At 39.0% G+C, this 21,234-nt stretch overlaps 1 protein-coding gene and 1 long non-coding RNA gene across 2 annotated transcripts in view; one reads left to right on the top strand and one right to left on the bottom strand.

Annotated features, from left to right (window-relative positions):
• The window catches only part of CTDSP1 (CTD small phosphatase 1), a 31,576-nt gene that overhangs the window by 4,706 nt on the left and 5,636 nt on the right, over positions 1-21,234 (bottom strand). Inside the window, exons 2-6 of the mRNA XM_072417996.1 lie at positions 9,053-9,201; positions 4,327-4,425; positions 3,066-3,122; positions 1,428-1,520; positions 791-976 (exon numbers count right to left, since the gene is read on the bottom strand). Of these exons, the coding sequence (XP_072274097.1) occupies positions 791-976; positions 1,428-1,520; positions 3,066-3,122; positions 4,327-4,425; positions 9,053-9,201 (584 nt within the window). The remainder of the gene's footprint in view (positions 1-790; positions 977-1,427; positions 1,521-3,065; positions 3,123-4,326; positions 4,426-9,052; positions 9,202-21,234) is intronic.
• Positions 11,997-16,304, top strand: LOC140335404 (uncharacterized). The gene is made up of 2 exons (XR_011921700.1): positions 11,997-12,107; positions 15,807-16,304. It is a non-coding gene; the product is annotated as an uncharacterized lncRNA (long non-coding RNA).

Genomic DNA, 21,234 nt, shown 5'->3' with positions numbered 1-21,234 from the left:
AATGACATTTAAAGTAAACCTAAGCAACAATCTCCTTAATATGTGCCCTCTCCAGCAGAATATAATCACCTCTCCCTTGTTTTGCCAATTCTCTTTGTTCTGCCATTGGTAAGAGAAGAGCTCCAGTGCTGCACAGTATGAAAAAGCATCCAACTCCACGTAAGAGTGCTGGAGCCTGGTAAATGGCCCAACATTCTGACACGGGGGTGCCCAAACCTTTTTTTTTAGGTATCCAAACCTAAAAAAGCTGTACAAGTTTGGGAAGATCCCTCTATGATTCAGAGAATATACCTGTACAGGTTCGAGAAGATCCCTCATTGATTCTGGGAATTTAACTGTACAGCTTTGGCAATGGGCACGTATAGTTTTGAGAATATCACTATGGTTCACAATCAAAAACTGTTTTCATACTGCAGCATCCGGATGGAATTTATAGATAATATACCTGTACAGGTTCGGGAAGATCCCTCTGTGGTTCAGGGAATATACATGTACAGGTTTGGGAAGATCCCTGTGGTTCAGGAAATATACCTGTACAGGTTTGGGAAGATCCCTCTGTGGTTCAGGAAATATACCTGTACAGGTTTGGGAAGATTCCTCTATGTTTCAGGGAATATACCTGTACAGGTTTAGGAAGATCCCTCCATGGTTCAGGGAATATAACTGTATAGGTTTGGGAAGATCCCTCTATGTTTAAGGGAATTTACCTGTGCGAGTTTGGCAATGGGCACGTATAGTTTTGAGAATATCCCCCTATGGTTTACATACAAAAACGGTATTGTTCTCATACCGCATTGTCCGGATGGAATATATAGGAGGCTGGAGAATTGTCAATAATTATCAGCTTATTCAGGTCCCTCCCCAGTCGGCTCAGGTCCTTGACATAATTCCCTCGATGGAAGGCACAAGATTCCCGGAAAAGGCGGGCTCGGAACGCTCCCCATTTGTCAAGCAGATCTGCCACAGGGTCGGCGTACTGGGATTAAGAAAATATTGAGATAAGATTACATGACAACTCTGGACAAATATTATAAACAGACCATAGACTTCACTTTATCATTCCTTCAGCAGGCATGAACAGCAGCAGAAAATGTCTCAATGTTTGTCATCCTCAATGCAACTTCAAATGGCCTAAAGAATATTTCCAACAGAAGCATAAACAAACATCTCTACAACAACAGATGGAGAGCAATCTGCCAACCTTCACTGGAGCAGGACCAGATGGGAACGGATGACCACTATCCACACAGAAATCTTTTTAAATCTTGGAAAACATCTGCATGTGAAAACCTTATCTACCTCATCTAAATCTATCGACCTAATTTGTAATCCTCCCAGAATGAACACATGCACAGTCCAGCACTTGTTTGGCTTATCAGGTTGGACAACCCATTGATCAACCCAACCCAACCCAAAGTTCTTCTCACCTTGGCCAGACTGGCAGTGAAGAGGACGCACTCAAACATTTCACCCATTCGCCTCAAAAACTCGTCCACATGGGGTCTCTTCAACACATACACCTGAATAGGGAAAAGGGAAGCCATTATAAATAATTTGGGAGGATATTGGTTAGTGATTAGTTGCCTCACGTATCTGTATATGTATGTATAAAGTCTTACCATGTTACGATATACAGCAACAACAGAAATTAACAAAAATGGCATCCTTTATCATTTAAAGACAGATGATTGTATAGTTTATGGATGCAAATGTTAATTTTGAGAATTTGTTCGGGATATGCTTCATTATTCTTCCCTCTCCCAACTTTTCTGTATTTCTCCTTGAAAATGTAATAAAATATTTGAAAGTTACTGAACTCATGATAGGGAGCTGTGCTTTGGTATCATGGGAAAATCAGGTTCAAGAGAATGTATTTCCTCTATCTGTGCACTATTCTGGCAGGTCGCCACATATAAAGTGATAAAGGAAAGGAGGAGGCATCATTTGCCTGACATTTTGAGACTTTTACAGAGAAAAGTTGCAGAGCTAGTTGATTCTTCGGGATTGTGATGCGTTTTTAGATTGACTGGTCAGAGTGTGAATCAGCACTTCTTAGATTGTAAGCTACTCTGGGCAGGGTCCTCTCCTTGTCCTGTGTCACTCTCTGTATCTGTCTGTCATTTCAAACCCCTATTTAATGTACAACGCTGCATAATATGTTGGTGCTATATAAATACTGTTTATGAATAGTAACAGGGAGGTGAATGTGTGAAGGGTTTTTAAGAAGAACCAGCAGTAAAAGTTGTGGGACTAAATTGCATGGGTGGTGTGGATATCTAACACTGGGTGGTCACAGAGTAGAAACAAGCAGCACATATATGAGCCGTGTGAGCATAACGAATTATAACAATGATTTGACAATAATAGACAAGCAATATTGGGCAGCTGAATTGATATTGTGGGATATTCTCATCAACGGGAAAGTAGATGCTTACAAACAATAAGGCAAGTTCAAGTACTAGAATCAAACCAAAGGGTAGATCATACCTGCAAGGGTTTACTTAGCATGCAACTTGCAATTGGTAAAACAAGTATTTTTCCTTTTGCAATACTTCATAATCTTTTCAAAACATAAAAAGTATGAAAGTTGCATTGCATTGTGGAAATAAAAATATATTATGAAGTTAGAATCCATTAAAAAACATTTTTTTAAAGTGTGTTGCTTTGAGAAATGTTAGACCTTAGGGTACAGCAAATGCCCAGTTATAACTTCCAATACCCTGAAACTAGATTGAATATTCCAGAAACAGACTTCAAAAGGAGTTCAGGTTTAGCCACATCACCACAAGAGGATAAAAACATAATCCATGCGCATACTGATACATCTTCGAGTTGCACTCTAGCTTCAGGAAATCCTGTTGACTACAGATGGCGCTGGCCGCAAGTAATCAAGAATAGGCTGAAAGGGGAAGACACAGCCTATCCTGGATTACTTGAATCCAGCACCAGCCAGGAGAAGGCGGCAGAGAATCCTGGAACCACTGAACAGTGCTGGCCTATAACATCAATCTTAGGGGAAAAAAAAAAGATAGCTTGGCAACAGAACAGAGAGAAAACAAATTTACCTGATGAACTGTTCCATCAATCTCTACAGGAATGATAAAATCAGCATTGTTAACTGGCTGCAAAATAAAATCAGAAATATTAACGAAGGAGAAAAAAAATGAGTAAAGGTGGGATGCATAATATGGGGCAGCAGAATCCATGCAGAAAACAAAGCAAAATTCATAAACACAATGCATATTTGTAAGACTTGAAATAATTGCAATCCATCCAATAAAGCTGACCTATCATTACATTTTTAACATTATATAAAATGGTGGCAAAACCTTCTTTTCTAATGGTAAAAAGTTTTTTTTTTTTTCCTATCAGTAAAGACTCCTGGGATACCGACATCACATATCACAGGAAGCAGTGCTTCTTCTGCACATGCCTGAGATCATCAGGGGCTTTCCCCTAATGTAAAAACAAATAAGTGCTGATCTCGCACATGTGCAGTAAGACTGGCACTTTTTATTTATTTTTTACATTTTCAAGACAACATGTGACCCTATTTGGAAAAGTTCAGGTGACTGAAGAAGAACCTGAAAGAAAGCTGGGCTCTGTTCATGGTTGGATCAGTTGGAAGAGAAAAAAAAAAACTTTAAAGAAACCTGGTGACTTCTCTTTCTGCACATGTTAGTAGCTTGGCTGTCATGCAGACCCTTTTGCTTCAATACATTGATCCGGATTTGTTAAAGCTCTGCAAGCCTGGAGAAGATAGACTATCATAGGTGAACCTAGGTCATCCAGCGTGTCCCCAATACTGAGGTCTCCTCCAATTAAAGCAATTTATGACCAGAGTCAGTTGAATTTCTATGAAAATCTCTCTTGATCCATATTAGCATGGTTCAGAATCACTTGCGATATAGTCTCATTATTACCCACTAAATATCAAATCAAAGGGCCAATCAATGGCTGCCCACTTGGTAGGTGGACAAAGATTGAATTTAGCATATTATATAAAAAGTGGAGCACAACCTAATCTGTCTATATCCACTCACTGTTTTCACATGCCATTTTCTGTTTATTCATTTTTACATCCCATTGCTCAGGATGAACTACATAGGCTGATGATAGGATTATGTTAGCCTGATTACTTTACCTCTAGCTTTGCACACCTGTAAACAGTTCTATGAATGAAAGCTGCAATTATTCCCAAACATAGCCGACAATTTGCAGTTCAGAAAAGATTATCAATGAATCAAGAGTGGTTCAATGAACAGTGAAAGTTTATTCTACAAATGTAGGGTTCATATTATCCGTTTTCAAGCATGTGCAACTTACCTTGAATGAACTGTGAACTAAAGTTTCATCCAGGTCAATGACCACACAGATTTTTCCAGAGTCCTGCGACTTCACTTCTGGCAGAAGGAATTTAGTCGCCTGAAAAAAATAAGATAATAATGGCTACAGGTTATATTACAGATTTTGCTAGCTGTGGTATTATTGAATGTATTTACTAAATCATATGGCAAAAAGCTGGTAGACAACAGACCATGGTGACCACAACTACAATATATGAACACCCCTCCGAATGACTGACTTGTGTTTCCAGTGAAAAAAACGCTATGGAATACATTTTAGATATTAGTACTTTTCCAACCTTGCGGTAACAGTTTGGCCAATATAATATCTATTACATGTACACGTAATCATATAGATTATCCCAGTTGTAGAACACGTAATGTGTCTTTTGATATGAATAATGTTACTATTAGGTAGTTCAGTTGTGAACAGAGTCATTTATATATCTTTAATCCTAATTCTGAAATTGCTTACCACCACAGAGTGCAATCAGACCACTACCCCCCTTTTGTACGATTCTGGCATTCGGGTACAAGCTCAATTACTGATCTTCTATCCTTTTAACTTACATCGCTACCTGGTCAATATACCAAGTAAGGTATGACTTCTCATATGATTATGTGACTTATTATTATATGAATTGTTAATTCTACATATCAATTTATTCATTCATATGTGCCTCCACAAATTGTAGGGTCTCAACCTCCCTGAGGAAGCCGACGAGGGCGAAACGCGTCGGGGGAGACCATTAACAGAAAAATCACCTATATTGACCCTCACTTCACTGGGGTTTGGTGTACATTATAACCAACCCGATGTAATGAATCTAGATTCATAATGTCAGAGTACTAAAACCTTATATGTATGTATGTATGTATGTATGTTAAGACATTTTTTTTATTTTATTAAATAAAATCAATTTTATAATAATACTGCCTTAAATAGCCACTTTTCTCTTTATGCTCTCTAATGAATATAAAGATTTAAATGTTTCTATTCAAGCAAATACAAAAATTCAGAATCATAGCACAGTACTCATTTTTTCACATAAGATGGCGATACAAATGTGTTATAACAGGGACACTTAATTACTTAGTTGCAAAATACCCCTGTGGCCCTAAAAATCAATTACTATTCGAGCAAAGATTTCATTACCGCTTCCCAGCTTTCAAAGCATACTCCAGTACTTATCATTTAACTTTGTGCCTTTAGGTCAAACACTCCCCCTACCTTCAACTAACAGCTTGTAAGCCAAAGCTAGTGACAGAGTTATGAACAGGAGTGGCAGCCTGGGAAAAAAAAGTCTGCATCCCTGGAATGTGGAAGTTGGGTTGAAAGTGACTGAGAGCACTGCCTGCAGATATGAGCATTGCTAGTAATAAATGGGAGTGGTGGGGGTATGCCAACAGTGAGCCTGAGAAAATCTGCAGCATCCTCCTCTCTTGTATTCCACGAACTCGACTTTCTCCTTCACAATCTATTATAAATACTGCAGCCAGACTCATCCATCCTTCCCACCACTCCTCTCCTGCTGCCTCTCTTTGTAGTTCTCTTCATTGGCTTCCATTACACCTTAAAATTCCTCACTCATTACCTCATCGCATGCACGGCTCCAAGGCGTTTTCTAGAGCTTCCCCGACTCTCTGGAATGGTCTTCCTCATCTTATTCAGCTTGCTCCTACTTTCTGCTCATTTAAAAGATCACTTAAAACCCACTTGCCTACCCATCTTCTTCTGTCTCTTAAACCCTCACTACTTCTCACCATTCCATATCCCCTCCTATTGTGTGAAACTTCCCCCACCTCCTAGATTGTAAGCTCTTTAGGGCAGGGTCCTCTCATCCTCCTGTGTAATTGTCTGTATCTGTCTGTCATTTGCAACCCCTATTTAATGTAGAGTGCTGCGTAATATGTTGGCGCTATATAAATCCTGTTTAATAATAATACATTCTGACATTTTAAAGGATCTATAAAAAAAGGGAAGAACTCTTTGTAATCTATTGACACGTCAGTCTTCTAACACAGAACACACCATAGAGAGGGCTGGGTTTATAGTAATTGCAATGAAGACGAATGTGTAAATATGATTGGTAATCTGATCTCCTAATTGGACAAACTGAGGAGAATTACAGTAATTAGATATCCTGCTATTGCCAACATTCACATATTTATTAGTCAGTTGGCATGATATATTGTTGTCTATAAAATCAATCCCAGAAACTAGAATTTAACCACTAATCATACAACTTTTCATTAGCATATCCAAGCCAACTGATGAATTTTTCTTTCATATGAAAACTGAAGATTTATTAAATTTTTTAATTTATTCTATTTATAAAGTAAATTTTCTAAATGCAATTAGCATGTGTTTGGAGGTCCTTAACAGCAATTAATTACCAGTGACATGGATACTTTGCTGCTTGCACACAGGGCTAGGTTAATGCAAGGTGGGCTTAATACCCCATAAAAAAAAAACCGCTTTAAAGATAAATTGCGGGAACAAAAAGTATGAACTATACCTAAACATGCACTGGGTGGGTGTTTGGTTATTTCAAAAATAAATAATATTTATATATACCAACCTCAGTTAGGAATGTAGACCCCAAAAAAAAAAGGTTTGAGAAAAATTAGTTTTTTTGGGCAAATATATTTATTTTGAGATTCCTCAAAAGTGTACAAGGTACTAGGCCACCTTCTTATGCAGACTGGTGGTTAACCAATACATTTGACAAATCACAATATAGTTCCCCAAATAATAGGAAGTTAATAATAATAAGTTAGCTAGCTGGCTAGACAAAGTTTCACTAATAAACTATATGAAACACATGCTGTGATTTAAGAAGATGACATGAATCAAGGGTAAGCGAGAGGCCTCATCAGGGATTTCTTCAGGGAATTGCGTGAACCAACAAGCAAGTAGAAATTATACTTAAAACAGTCGTTTACATTTAAAAAGCAATTTATCAAAATATTCATCACATGCTTCAATGAAATTTAGAAAGCAGGGGGTAATATTATTGTATTGTATTATCTTACCTGGTGTTAAGGCAAATTGGCTTGTTTGAGAGGGGTTCACTTTATAATGTGTTGTGAGAGCTCTGAAAAATCTGAAAATACATACCTATCGCCTGCCTGTGGTGCCTAGGCAGGGGCAATGTTACACTCCTTGCAGTGAGTTCCTGGAGAATGCAGAGTATCCAAAAATCGCACTAGAAGTTGCTGCAGAGCCACAATGCACAAGAATTCATGTATTTTGCATTCTTGTACATCTTTCTGGATCATCTGAATAATTATCACCCCTTCCACATTGGAGCTGGGGTAAAGTTAAATATATAAGCACATTAAGGGTTAATTAAACCATATAAGGATTTTTTTACACTAAAGCAGCCAAATATGATGGGGTATGGACCTTGATATGTTAGTTGAACCTTGAATATTATTTTAAAGCTCTGCTTTAGGTCAAAACACATTGTTCAGATGTTTGTGGTCATCAGCAACAAAAATCATATGGTTGCTTCTTAAAACTCTTGAGGACTCCAGTAGTGAGATGTGCCAAATAGGATAAAAGAAGCTCTAAATACCCTAAAAGGGGGCCTTGCAGTAAAATGGTCGGCCAACACTATGTAAGGACAGCCAGCTTTACAAATCGCCTACTGTTCAGTAAAAATGTAGCTGTAAGGAAACAAAAAAAAAGTGTTTATAATTATCCTGGTCTTCTGCCAGTGACACCTAAGCAAGGGTGATGATGCGCACCACAGATAAATCCTGGAGACTACAGGGTAGCTGAAATCTCCTCTGGCAATGTTGTTGCAATGAAATGAAGGTAACATTACACCCAACAAATACAGGAGCAAGGCAAGTCTAGTTTTAATAGTAGGTGAATTGTAAAGGGAGCCCGGAAAATGTAAGCAGACCTTCCATTTTACTGCAAAGGAGTGAAGGAAAATCCTCACTTTTACAACGGTATTACAATTGCTCACTGACTGGGGTCTGATTTACTAAAGCTCTCCAAGACTGGAGACAATACACTTTTGTCAGTGAAACTGGGTGATCCAGCAAACCTGGATTTGATCTGGTCCAGGATTCAAAACATTTGCTGGCAAATAGCAAATGGCTTTGAAGAAATCCATTCCAGGTTTGCTGGATCACCCAGCTTTACTGATTGAAGTGTATCCTCTCCAGCCTTGGAGAGCTTTAATAAATAAGGCCCATGGTTTCCAGTATAAGGCATGGATATAGTCTGGTATCTATAGTTCTTCCTGCTTCAGGTGTTACATGGTCAAATCTATCAGACTATCTTAGTAGTTGAATTCAAAGGTCAGATTGAATAAGATGTAGTGCATCATGCAAGCACATTTGGTTCATTTTATAATTATTCCGTCTACCACTGTGGTTCTATGCACAGGAATTATTCACTTATGCACCTAATTGCTATTAGAATTTGCTTAGTTTAGTTTAAGTTTACTTTGGCTTTAAAGTGGTAACAAAATAACACAAAGGCACACGATTAATCAAAACATCATAATACTTGAATAAATGCTAATAAATCCAAATTAAACTCTTTTTACTGAATTATTAGCATTAAATAAGTATTGAGAGTGTTTTTTGAAGGTCTGTGCCCACAAGATTGCTCTTTGAATGGTTCTTTTAGGTTTAATATGGTTGATAATGAAAAATAAGCGGGTATGTATAAAACAGAGACTTACCTTGGGGACCGATCCATTTTCCTCCACCAGAAGGGGAGCATTGTTATTCACAGGAAGGGGCTCTGCATCGTCCTGGCAAAGGCAGCAGAACAGAGAGTGGAAGATGCTTCTGCTTCGAGGTTTCTTAGAAGAGGTGGAGTTGTGAGCACCTAGAAGGCAATAGCCGAGTATTATTCCAACAGCACATATACACATAAATATCTTTTTATCATTTTAAAGTAACATTTTAAATTTATACAATAAATTAAGAATTCTGGACTTCACTAGGTATTATGGCACTACGAAAGTGTAGTTATCCATGGACTTATGTTTCCATTTTCCAAGCCATTATGACCATAGGGTTATTCTGCATATCTTCATAAAGTGGTAAAAATATGGTACCAGTACCAAAAAAAGGCGAGTTATGATTTGCCACATACGCCACATTTATCTCATGAGTGCTGGCTCCTAAGATTTCCACCACCTTATATCATGCCGAATTGGAGACGATTGGTCAAACACAAACTACACCAAATCCATTAGATTGAACCAGAGACCAATCACGGGTGGACCAAAAAATACATTGATATGGAGTGAAGAGAAAAACTTCCATTGGTCAGGAAGAAAATTTCTGGTTCATACAAGAATCTGCAGGGGTTTTCAGCTCTTGAATGATATTTTTTAATACATTTTGTCTTCATTATCTTCACTGCATTTCTTTTTCCCTGTTGGACCGTGCAGTGCATTTTGCTATGATCCATTTGGTCAACACTTCAAATGAACTGAACTAGTCAATTGGAGTATGGCTAGCATTTGATTTCCACTGCGATTAAAATCCATGGGCAGATCACAGTCTGTCAATAATCCAGCTCCATGCAATGAAAGACTGGACCTGCCTATGTGAAAATACCATGGCCAGCCAGAGATTAGAGTATTCTTAAGAGATCAGTGAGGATCATCACACCTTAATCCTCCTAAGGTTAACAAGATCTCATTATCTTGGAGGGAGATGGATGTGATTTAAGCAGACAGGCAGATGCTGCCGGTCCCTTAATCAACTTTTTTTTGCAGGACACCAATAAATTGCATTTTATTTGAACCCCCCTCCCCAAATCCAAAATATATCAAGGAATGTTGCCTATTTCTTGTTGGGTTAATAAAACTCTGCACAATGGAGGACATGATGCAGTCTTAGTGGCTGTGAACAAGCTTCTAATCAACCAATAATAATAAAAAACTAAAAAATGTTGGACGATGAGCTCAGGCCTGGGAGTATCTTTGCTTGCTTTAGAATGAATGAGTGAATAATATTATTATTACTGGAAACTATTTAGTAATAGTTGTGCCCTCTATAATTTACTACTAATGTGGATAAGTGAAGTTATTGCTCCGACATTTTATATAAACCGGCCTCAGTCGTCATCTGCATGAATGACGATCAAAATTCAATCACATGGTTTTGTTTCCTAAACAAGAACACATGATTATCATATCAATACTCCACAACGCTAATCCTTTGTGTAGAAGTAAATTCATGTGATTGCCATGCCAGCACGGATATCGGTAATCACATGACTTTGTTTATAAAAAAAAAAGCATTGGGGTTCCTGGGTTCCAGATCATCTACAAAACTTCATGGTGCCTTTTAATTGTTTTTTTTTTTCAAATAATTATAAATTCGCAGGTTTTGTTTTTTAACTTTTAATCTGCCTTACAGCTTTCCTTTCAGTCTTGCACAGTAGTATCGGCTCCTCTCCTGCACTGGACCTGCTAAATTGGATTTCACTGCACAATGTGAGCATCTCACAATGTGCTTTAGAAGCTGCAGTAAGTCAGATAGAGCCGGTCTTATTTCCATGCTGAAGGGCTTCCAGCATCGAGTAGCCCTTTCCTCCCCAGCCTGATTACCACTGTCCCGCCCATTTCATTCATTGGATTTCAATTCTTTAAATCATGGAGGTGCAGAAATACATGAGGGACTTACACAAGTCAATCTCCATGCAAATGCAATCTGCCTAGGAATGCCCAATTCTCCTAACTGACAGCCACCTATGAGGGTATTTTGATATTTATGATACTTGCTCATTGCTTACATCCAGACTTGGGGGTTTCTGAAAAGAGACATAATGCTCTGATGAGTAAAAGCTAAATCTAGCAAAAAAAAGGTTTTTATGGGCTGTGGTGCACTCAGAGGGCTATGAGGGGCACTCAGAGCAAAAGCAACAAATAGCAGATTGGGTCCATTCCTTAGTACCCTCATGACATTCCCTTTGAAGAATGACCCCACTAAAGTTCAGGCAAAGTCCAAGGCTTCAGGTTACAGACCACCATTGCATACAGACATTGGACGGGCAGGTGCCACCACCAAAACAGCACCATAAGGAACAACTGTTTACACCTGTGGTGTTTTTAAGTTACTTATATTATTATAATGTTATTATAGGTATTAGTTAACTGCTGCATGTTCTGTGCAATGTAAACGCCGAGTACAACAAGGAAGCTCCCAGTCACACACCAGCGATTACACAACTGGGAGATGCTCCCCTGGCCCTCATAGCCTAACAGTGAAAGGAATTTCTAATTGGGCCAAAAAAGGAAATAAAAAGGAAAAGCGGGACAGATATGCCGCTTCTGAGGTCCTGGAGTTCAGGCAGTTTGTGAACACAGAATGCAGAATACTCAAAACAATCTCACCCTTCCCTGGAATGTCATTGCAACACTAAGTTAATGCCAAAGAAGACTTCTTAACCCTTTCGTAGGCAGGATATAGTGGATAATTACAGCAATGATGAGTTTCTAGTATATAGATCTATGGGGCCAAGATAAAAAAAAAACATGTGTATGGGTCTAGATAATGTCCAATTGGGGCATGTGACTAAATCGAATTGTGGTGCAATACTAACTGGAACTGCTCGGTCTAACAAATGCATTATGGGAAATAAAGTTGCTAAATGACATTCTCTATTCTGCAGTATACCATGAGGATTGGGAAACTGGTCAAAGCTGTGCACCTGCCTGTGTGCTTGATGCTCAGCCCTGCCTAGTGTTGCACAGGCTTTGCAAAGAAAACTTTCAGGTAAGACTTCCTCAGCCTTTTTACCCCTACAGGTCTCTAGGAACCTTTGAAATAACTTTTAGGTTTCAGGAAAGCCCTGATAAAAAAATTTTATTGGTGGGCTGGAGGCTCAAATGGCCCCTTAAAGTGTTGGCTAGAATACCATCTCACAACTAAAAACATCAATAGGGTATAGCTGGCTCTACCAAGTGACTTCAGAAGATCCCATAAATTATTTTGCCCATCCTCCCACTTTGTTGTGCTTTGTTTGTTTTTGGCTGTCAGATTCTGGCCACCACTTGCCAGCCATGTGAAGAAACTCTGTTCAAAGCAACAGTGCAGGACAGACAACAGGTGTTGTCTCCATAAAGTGTCACATAAAATTATCAAATGGGCACCTGCCAGGCCCTTTGGTATATTAAGAAGAATAAAAACATAAAATAAAATCTAAAAAAAAAATAATAAAACAAGAGACACTAGTCCTGCCCAATGCACACAGATATGCATGCACCTATAACATTAGTAGGTAAATAGTGGTTGGGAGAGCCATAGTTATGCCAGGTATGGCAGCACATGCTGGAGAGAGAAAAAAAATTGTACTGCAATTTTTTATAGTTAACACTAAACTCCACCATACAGTTTTGGATTTTTTTTTTATTTTGAGTAATGTAATTCAAAGGCTTGACATATCTCCAGTGTGTAATCACTCAACAAAATCTTGCTTTTTTTGTTAAAATGAAATAATTACCATGTATTTTATTTTTTGTATTATTGTGTTTGTTTACTCTAAAAACAGTTGCACAGATATTTTGCAGCATACAAATACCACCTGTTTACCCAAAGGCTCTCTGCTGGAAAATATTTTTTTACTAAAATATGCATTTCGAAATGGAATGCATGTTTTTGAACTAGGAAGGTTGACAACATTTTTCTCCATTTCCATACAGCAGCCAATCTTTATTTTCTCCAGGTGACATTTGCGGGAGTAGGCTTGGACGTCATTGCCGGACAGGTCAGACAGTCCTTGCCAAATTTACATGACAAATGAGGCCTGCGTTTGATTACATTTTTTCCACTATTTATTGTTATGTCTCCCCCTTTAATGTTTTTGTTTGATTTCCCGTGTTTTGCGCACACTGCTGCAGCTGACACCTGTGGAGACAACAGTCATTCCCAAACTCTGTACAATCTAGGGGCTTGGGCCAAGACAATATGGAGGAAAATGTTTGCTTTTATAGGATGGGAAAATTTCAGAAATTTGCATTTTTAGATCTCAGAAAATATAACCAACTGTTTCTGTTTTGAATGTGGTTTATCTTCAGCAGTTAAGCAGTTACCTGAGCCGTGCGGTTAACAATTAATGGTTAAGCGAGTCCTTAAGGCGGTGTTTTGGTATAAGGTTAAAGTTTATATTTATCACTGGCAAACGCTTTGCTGTGTTGTTTTCTTCTTTCTCTTCTGGAGACAATTAAATCGCCAACTGACCTGATCAGGCGGTCAGATGCGTAGGCATAGATTGGACTACAGTGTAACTCAGGGTGGTGCCAATCCTTCTACGGTCAGTAGTCCTTAGCCTTGGTATGGATGCCAACCTGGGCAATACCTCCCAAAGTTCCAAAGCTGGCAATGGTGACTATACACCTCACTGAAAGTGAACAGGTCATCAGTGCCAAAACACGTTTCCAGTTGTTCCATTATAGTTTACAGAGCCACTTGAGCCACATTGCTACTTTGAAAGTTGGGAGAGGAAAACACACACAGGGGAAACTAATTCAAACTTTACTGCCAAGTTGAAATTTTGTATAATCTACCATACTACTTTAAAAAGGGTAACATATAAAAAAAGTCAGTCTGACATCTACTAAGTTTTTTTTTTTTTTGCAGGTGAATCTTGCTTTAATTGATTCACCATCAATAAATGGAGAAATTCCCCCAAATTTTATACCATATAGAGAGAGAATTCATTGTATAGGTAAAGTCTAGTCTTTGGATCCCTGTCTGTGATTGGACACAGTCTTCTGCTACAGCCAGACTTAATGTACAGCGCTGCGTAATATGTTGGCGCTATATAAATCCTGTTTAATAATAATAATAATAATAATCCAGTCCATTTTTGATCTTTTCATTAAATTTTCCATGAATCAAATTCTGATTCAGTTAATCAAGCAATTATTATCAAGTGTAAAGTCAAATCGATCCTGGATTGGTCAGGTTGGAAATTTTCCATTGATCATACATGCATATTTTTAATACATTGATTACAGCATGCAGGTAATGTGATCAACTGATTAATGATCAATGGTAAAGGTTTATACAGAACAAGTTGATTAAACCAATGATTCATATATGGCTAGCAAGTTCCTTGTATGCACATGTGCATGCAGCAAACTTGATTGGCTGTAGGCTATACCCCTCCCACTCCCAGCAAGAGATTATTAAAAATAATTAATCAACTAACACTTTCATTAAGAAATTCCTTATTACTGAATACATAGCAGCAGAGACTGTTGTTTTTCCAATATGGTCCCGTGATTGCTAAATTAAAAAAAAAAAAAAAAAAAAAAAAAAAAAAAAAGAAAGTAGAAAACCTAATGGCTGCTGACTGGTGGAGGTCTCCTTAACAAAAACCCAGTGCTACAAGGCTACTGCTTCTCAGATATGATATTAAGGCCAGATTGTACTGTGTCAAAGTAATTCTTGTAGTGAAACACCATATACACCCTAGCTAATTAGCCCCAGAGGCATGTAAACAACGGGAACCCCATCAAAAAGCAACAGGAAACTTTCCATGACGACCCTCTGTTTATCCTGCATCCCTTTACCCTGTTATGGTTCCTCCTTTGCTCCCAGAAAGCCCTGGCTATCATCAAACTTTCATTAGTTGTAAATAAATCATTGTCATTTAAAACACATGCAACAGAAGATTCACCTGCAGGGAATTTTTAGTGAATGTCATTTATTTACTGCTTTTTAAATTTGCCTGAACTGCCTCCTAAATGTAGTTTAAGATCAGCAGTAAAATTTGAGTTAGTTGCCCCTGAGTGCATCTATTTCTCTCCTGTTTTATAAAGTAGCATTGCTGTGGTGTGGCTTGATTGGCACCATCAGCCATCTTGGAAATTACTAGAAAATAATTTTGTGTTTTAGCCCTAATGACCTAATTATTGTTAAATTATTTTACGTTAAAAGAGGAAAAGAGAGAATGTGTCAGCCCTTTTGTTAGGAAAAACCCACAACAGTCATTTTCATGGATTTCCTGTAGCGGAGGCCTACAACAGACCCCTCGGTGTGTCAGCCTGGCGGTGTGTTGATTCTATGACGATCCTGTGTTTTTCTGGCATCCCATTACCCAGTTATAGATCCACCTTTGCTCCCAGGATGCCCTTGTCATAATCAAATATTTACTAGTCATGAATCAAACATTATCATTTAAAATACGTGCAAAAGAACATTCACCTGCAGCGAATGTTTGGTAAAAGTCATATAAATGTTTTTTTTTTAAATATGGGTCTTAAAGGTGGTTTTGTAAGTGATAAACTTGGAATAGCCAGGTTAGTGGTAAAGTTTGAGTTGATCTTGTCTGCCTCCCATTTGTCCCCCATTTTGTAAAATAGCATTGTTGCTCAAGAGGCAGTCGGCCATCTTGCAAACAAATAGAAAAACATTTTGGTGTGTTTTGGCCCTAATGACCTATTGATTGTTAAATTCTTTAAATTAAAGGGAAAAAGAAAAAGGGAGAGAGTGCGACGACATATCCTTTTGTCGGGAATAATCCTTGGTAACCGTTCTCACAGATTTCCTGTATCGAGGCCTACAACAGTCCCTCAGTGTGTGAGCCAGGCCTGTGTGCCGTTTCCATGACGTCCCTCTGTTTATCCTCCATCCTTTTTCCTTTATCCAGTTATAGATCAACCTTTGCTCCCAGGATGCCTCGCTGCCGGCACAGGAATAAAGAAAAGGGAATTGCAAATCCTGGCCTCATTCAGCGTCCACATCCGGCCTTTGCAGCTCTGCCAGAATACACAGCGACTCCGAGATCGCAGCACAGGCGTTGTCACATGCAGCCACTTTCTGGCCCAGCCATGGGAGACACAAAGAACCAGCAAGCTTTGTTTGCTCAGATCACAAACATTGTGGATTTACTATAAACTAAAAAGCAATAAAATCCAAAATGAAACGTCTTTAAAACCAATAAAAAAATTGCAGCTCCCTTCAAAATATTTATGCACACATTCAAAACTCTCCGCTGTGAAAAGATCTACCCAGCAAGTCACTTCCTGTGTTTGGGTGACAACGCTTGCTCACATGATTATTAGAACATACCCCTTCCAAAATATACAACAAGGTAACTGATAGCATAGAAAGATATCAGCTTGGCAGGATCAACAGGTGTTTTTTTAGCACTTATTAAATGAATATAGCAAAAAGCTTTCATTGACTATGAGGAGCAAATAAGAGAAGTTTATTGTTTGAGTTTACACATAAAATAGCATGAAAATCAACATTTAAATTTTGTCAACAAAGTTTGTCCACTTTGCCTGCAACAAACATTATTGTAAATCTGGATATTTGCTTATAAAAGTATCAGTAACATTGTCCCTATGCTGAGCATAACTTGTGCAGGGAGCATTGCTGGAGGGGCCAGCAGGGCCTACCCACTACAGGCAACCTGCAGGAAATTACAGAAGGGGGCAGAGACAAGACCAGTGCACAAAAAAAGAGCACTGCAATGACTGGTCTTTATCACAGGAAGTCTAAGCACAGGGTCAAGGTCACATTGGATTACTACACAGACCTGAAAAAATAGCACAAAGCTTGCCAAGATCTATGTAAAAATACACATGGCTCTTGTATTTCAGCTTTTAAAACAAGAGAACACCCGGAATTCGGAGAGTCACACCTTTTTGCAGAATTTCCTCCATAATGCAACAAATACAGGTTTATCATATGAATGAAGGGCCAGTTCATATACCACTCTGTGCACCGTTGTCACCTCGGCCTCCAAGGTATGATAAGTCGTCATGTAACCCTCATGGAAACTCAGCTTGAAGGCAGCAAATAAGCCTACAGAGTATGTAAACACCAACAATAAATGTCATTTGTGTGCTCCTTTTCGGCATGTTAAGTAAACCATTGGATGAGTTTTGTTTCATCCATTCATCAGCTGCAAAATATATCTAAAAACCAGTAACTTCTTAGTTTCCAGGAATGACCCCACCGTGTGATTCCAGGAACCTGAATGGAGTTGGTATTTTCATCCAATGGGGTGATGTTTCCCGTTAGCCGGGATGTAATGTAATGTTTAGACAGCCATGCAAAAAAAAAAGTAAAATATACAAATTGTACAACGGGTCTGACACCAGCTGCCTTGTTCATCAGATTTGTTTTATCACCATTTTATTGGTGATATTTGCATAATTGGTCTTTTATTAGCAGGAAAGTCTGTAGCTGCTTCCATGTTGCTGGCATTGCCGTCTGTTCTGTGTAACATTGTTTTTTTTTCTGCATATTATATGAAACGATATAATAGCGGATCTGCTCCAATCTGTGCACATTGATAATATACAGGCCTGCTGCTGATTGTTTATTTAAAGCAGAACTAAAGTTCCACTTTTAGGAATCCATGATCAGGCAGAATAATATTGCAGAAAGGGACCATCCTCACAGTGAAGCATGGTGGCGGCAGTATCATGCTTCGGGGTTACTTCAGCTGGAACTAGGGCCATAGTAAAGTGGGGGGAATTATAAACAGTTCCAAATAACAATCACTTTTGGCCCAAAACCGTCAAGCGACTGCTAGAAAGCTGAAAATGAGGAGGAATTTCACCTTTCAAGAAGACAACAAACAAACATCCAAATCCACAAAAGAATGGCTTCACCAGATGAAAATGAAAGTTTTGGAATCCAGCCAGAGAGCTCAGAACTAAACCAGATAGAAAATCTGTGGGGTGACCTAAAGAGGGCTGTGCACAAAAGATGCCTTGCAAATCTGACAGATCTGGAGAACTTTTACAAAGAAGAGTGGGCAAATATTTCTGATTCAAGATGTGCCATGCTGATAGACTTCGCCCCAAGAAGACTGAATGCTAGGATTGAATTAAAAGGAGCTTCAATATAGTATTAGTGAAGGGGGTGCACACTTTTGCAACCAGCTTATCATCATGACGTTTATTTATTTTTTTTCAATTGAATTGTACAGATTATAAATCACATGAAAGTTAGGAAAAGTTTTGTAAGGATTTAATAATCTGTCTGGATTTCGATATCTGTCCATCCAGTCACGAGATTTGACACTTCATTAACATCTGTAAAATGATCGCTAGTGAACTTGCTGTTCCCACTACCAATGGAGCAACCCATGGAGACCAGCAGCCTCTTAGCATCTCCACGCGCCTAAAAATGCTTTGTCAAAGCTTTCCATTAAATGCACCTGTCCGTGCTCCATAGATGTTTTAGCTTTGCTTCAATTTCAACACAACATGCTGCTTTGCCCTGTACGTCAAAATTTAAAGCAAAGCTGACGTATTAAGCATGGAAAACAAAACTTGGTGACATGACTTTGGACTATGTCGGTGCTTTATTAACTACAGAGTGTTAATTCAGGATCCATACTGCTTTATTGCAAACTATAGAAAAGTTTTTGTTTTGGCAAGAGATCTTCTTGAATAATCCTTTAAGAGTTATAAGAGCCAATTTGTACAAATCCAAAATTATTCTTCCACATTGGGTGAATGCAGCGCTATAACAAACCAATGGAGACCTTTACGGACATCTACACTACATCTGGAACTCAGATCCATGTGGCCCTTTTACTCAATACTCAGCAGTCTCAGAAATGTTTTTGCTCAGTTGTAGAAGAAAGCGAATAGGGGAAACAGAGCCTCCACTGTACAGGTTACAACTCCCTGCGTGGGTAGCAGTGAATCTACAAACCAGAGCCCCACCCATACACCCTGCCAGCAAAACATTCACTACCAGTGCAGAACTACCTCCAATCTGCTCTTCTCCAGGCCAGGGGCCCGACAATGGCACTGGTTTGCTGCAGGCAACAACATTCAAATACCCAGAGCTCCACGCTCCACAGGTATAGATCGCCAATAAATAACAAAGAGAGTTATAAATAAATACTAACGTGCTTGTCAGCAAAGCTCAAAGTTTAAGATGCATGCTGGAATCAGCTAAAGATCAATATTTTCCTGGTTAAAAACAATTGGAGAATATAGATCGCTTTACTGCTTTGCAACATTGAATATGGAACAGATTCCCTAAATACCTCACATTGATCAATCAATAAATAAATCAATAAACAAAAAGTGATTGTTGAAACTTTTTTAGGTCAAGAAAACATCTTGAATGATAGATCCAATATAGGTTTGATGACTTTAAACAAACTTTAGTCCAAAAAATGATCGTTCAACATAAATTTAAGTACTGACCCCGTTTGCAATTAAAAATGTAACATATATTATGATTTAATAATGAATACAGAGCTGCATTTACTTTTATTGACCTGGAACAAGTATATTGGTCAGGAAAGTCAGAAGTCCTGTGTGCAGCACCTAGGTCAGGGTATTACCAATAGAGGAGATTTAGCACTGCATGCAGACACTAGAAACTGTTCCATCTCCTAAAGGCTTTGTAATCCCGTCCAGCCATTATTGTGATCCATGCACCTCTGCCAGACTGAACAACTAGATGGGTGTCACCACTTTCTTTCACTTTCTCTATTAAGAATTAAGCAATGTGCTTGGGGTGTCATCTGCCACCCACATCCCCTGCTAAAGGAACACAGCACACTAGTAGGTCATCAGCTCTGCTCTTCTCTCATGGCTGTACTTGTTTGTCAGCACATGTGTAAGAAGCAGGACCTGATTGGTTCCTAGTGGCTTTTTTTTTTTAAACTGCTGCATAACATGAACCAAGCAGGCCACATAGTGGACACACCCTCCATGTCCCCTCTGGATTATGGCTCTCTTATCGCCATTTCCCTCTCTGAAAGAGATCGGCCCAGCACAGTTGCTGACAGTTACAAACCGCACAGATTTATCTAAAGAGAGATAAAAATTTGTGACAATCACCAGAATGCAGTCAGAGCTTCTGGCCAGCCTCAAAAAAATCTGTACAATTAGCTAACTGACAGCAGTTCTGACAAATGCAGCCGTTATGTGAGCTGAAGAAGCAGCCGGTCCAATCGCTGGGCTGTTCTGATGCCTCGTCATGGATGCAGACTTGAGATGTCCTCCTTTATTGATAACTGGGCTTTGGGTTTTGGTGCTGACTCAAGCCAGTGAAGGAAGAATACTCTTTACAATGACCTTTAGTAGATACCTGGTTTGATGTATTTCTTTTGCAGCATTTTAAATTCCACACACTATTCTGAATGTGACCCAAGCAAAATTTGAAACCATTGTTTAAAATGTCTGCAGCCTCCCCCTGTTGCAGGGCTGCAGCCCTTGATCATCTCCTGTAGCCCAACTGCAGTTCCTGACCAACTCCTGTCACATGTTTGCAGTCTCTGATCACCTCACTGAATGTTATGTGTGGCCTATTTAGTCATGTCAGGGGCCACTTTTGAAGCCCTCTACTACAAGAAAATTGATGACCACTGACTTAGATCTACCCATGTCTGGCTATCACAGGTGGGCAGGGCTGGCACACAGAACAATAGGACCAGCATAAACTGCCTGTACCCCACCCCACAGTTTGTGAACACAGCCTGGCACCAAGGATAGGAGTGGAGATCCTGAAAACTATAAACACTGAGCTCAGGCTGAGTCTGCCAGATGCATATTTCACATTTTTTATATACAATGCAGACATCCTCTAAATGGCAACTCCCGACAATGGAGAATAAAGCAAAAACCAAACAGTTCCCTTTAAGACATGATTAGGTTGATTGCGTAGACCAACCCCATGCCAATGCCCACATGTACCCTGTTTTTAACTCCCAGCTCTACCTGCAGCTAAACTTTAACAAAATTTTAATTTATGCAGGCATTCTGCGTGGGGGATGATGATGATTTACGCTATTTCTGGCTAACCACTAGAGGGCAACAATGTCAGCTCCCTGCCTATAAAAAAACTCCATGTCCCATGATTCCTTACATTGTGTATCATGAATGGCGGGAGTCACACTTGTAGTCTCAGC

This window comes from Pyxicephalus adspersus, chromosome 7 (assembly GCF_032062135.1).
Source record: "Pyxicephalus adspersus chromosome 7, UCB_Pads_2.0, whole genome shotgun sequence".
In the NCBI taxonomy this organism is placed as follows: domain Eukaryota; kingdom Metazoa; phylum Chordata; class Amphibia; order Anura; family Pyxicephalidae; genus Pyxicephalus; species Pyxicephalus adspersus.
The sequence above is the reverse complement of the archived record's forward strand: the minus strand, read 5'-3'. Positions and strand labels throughout refer to the sequence as shown.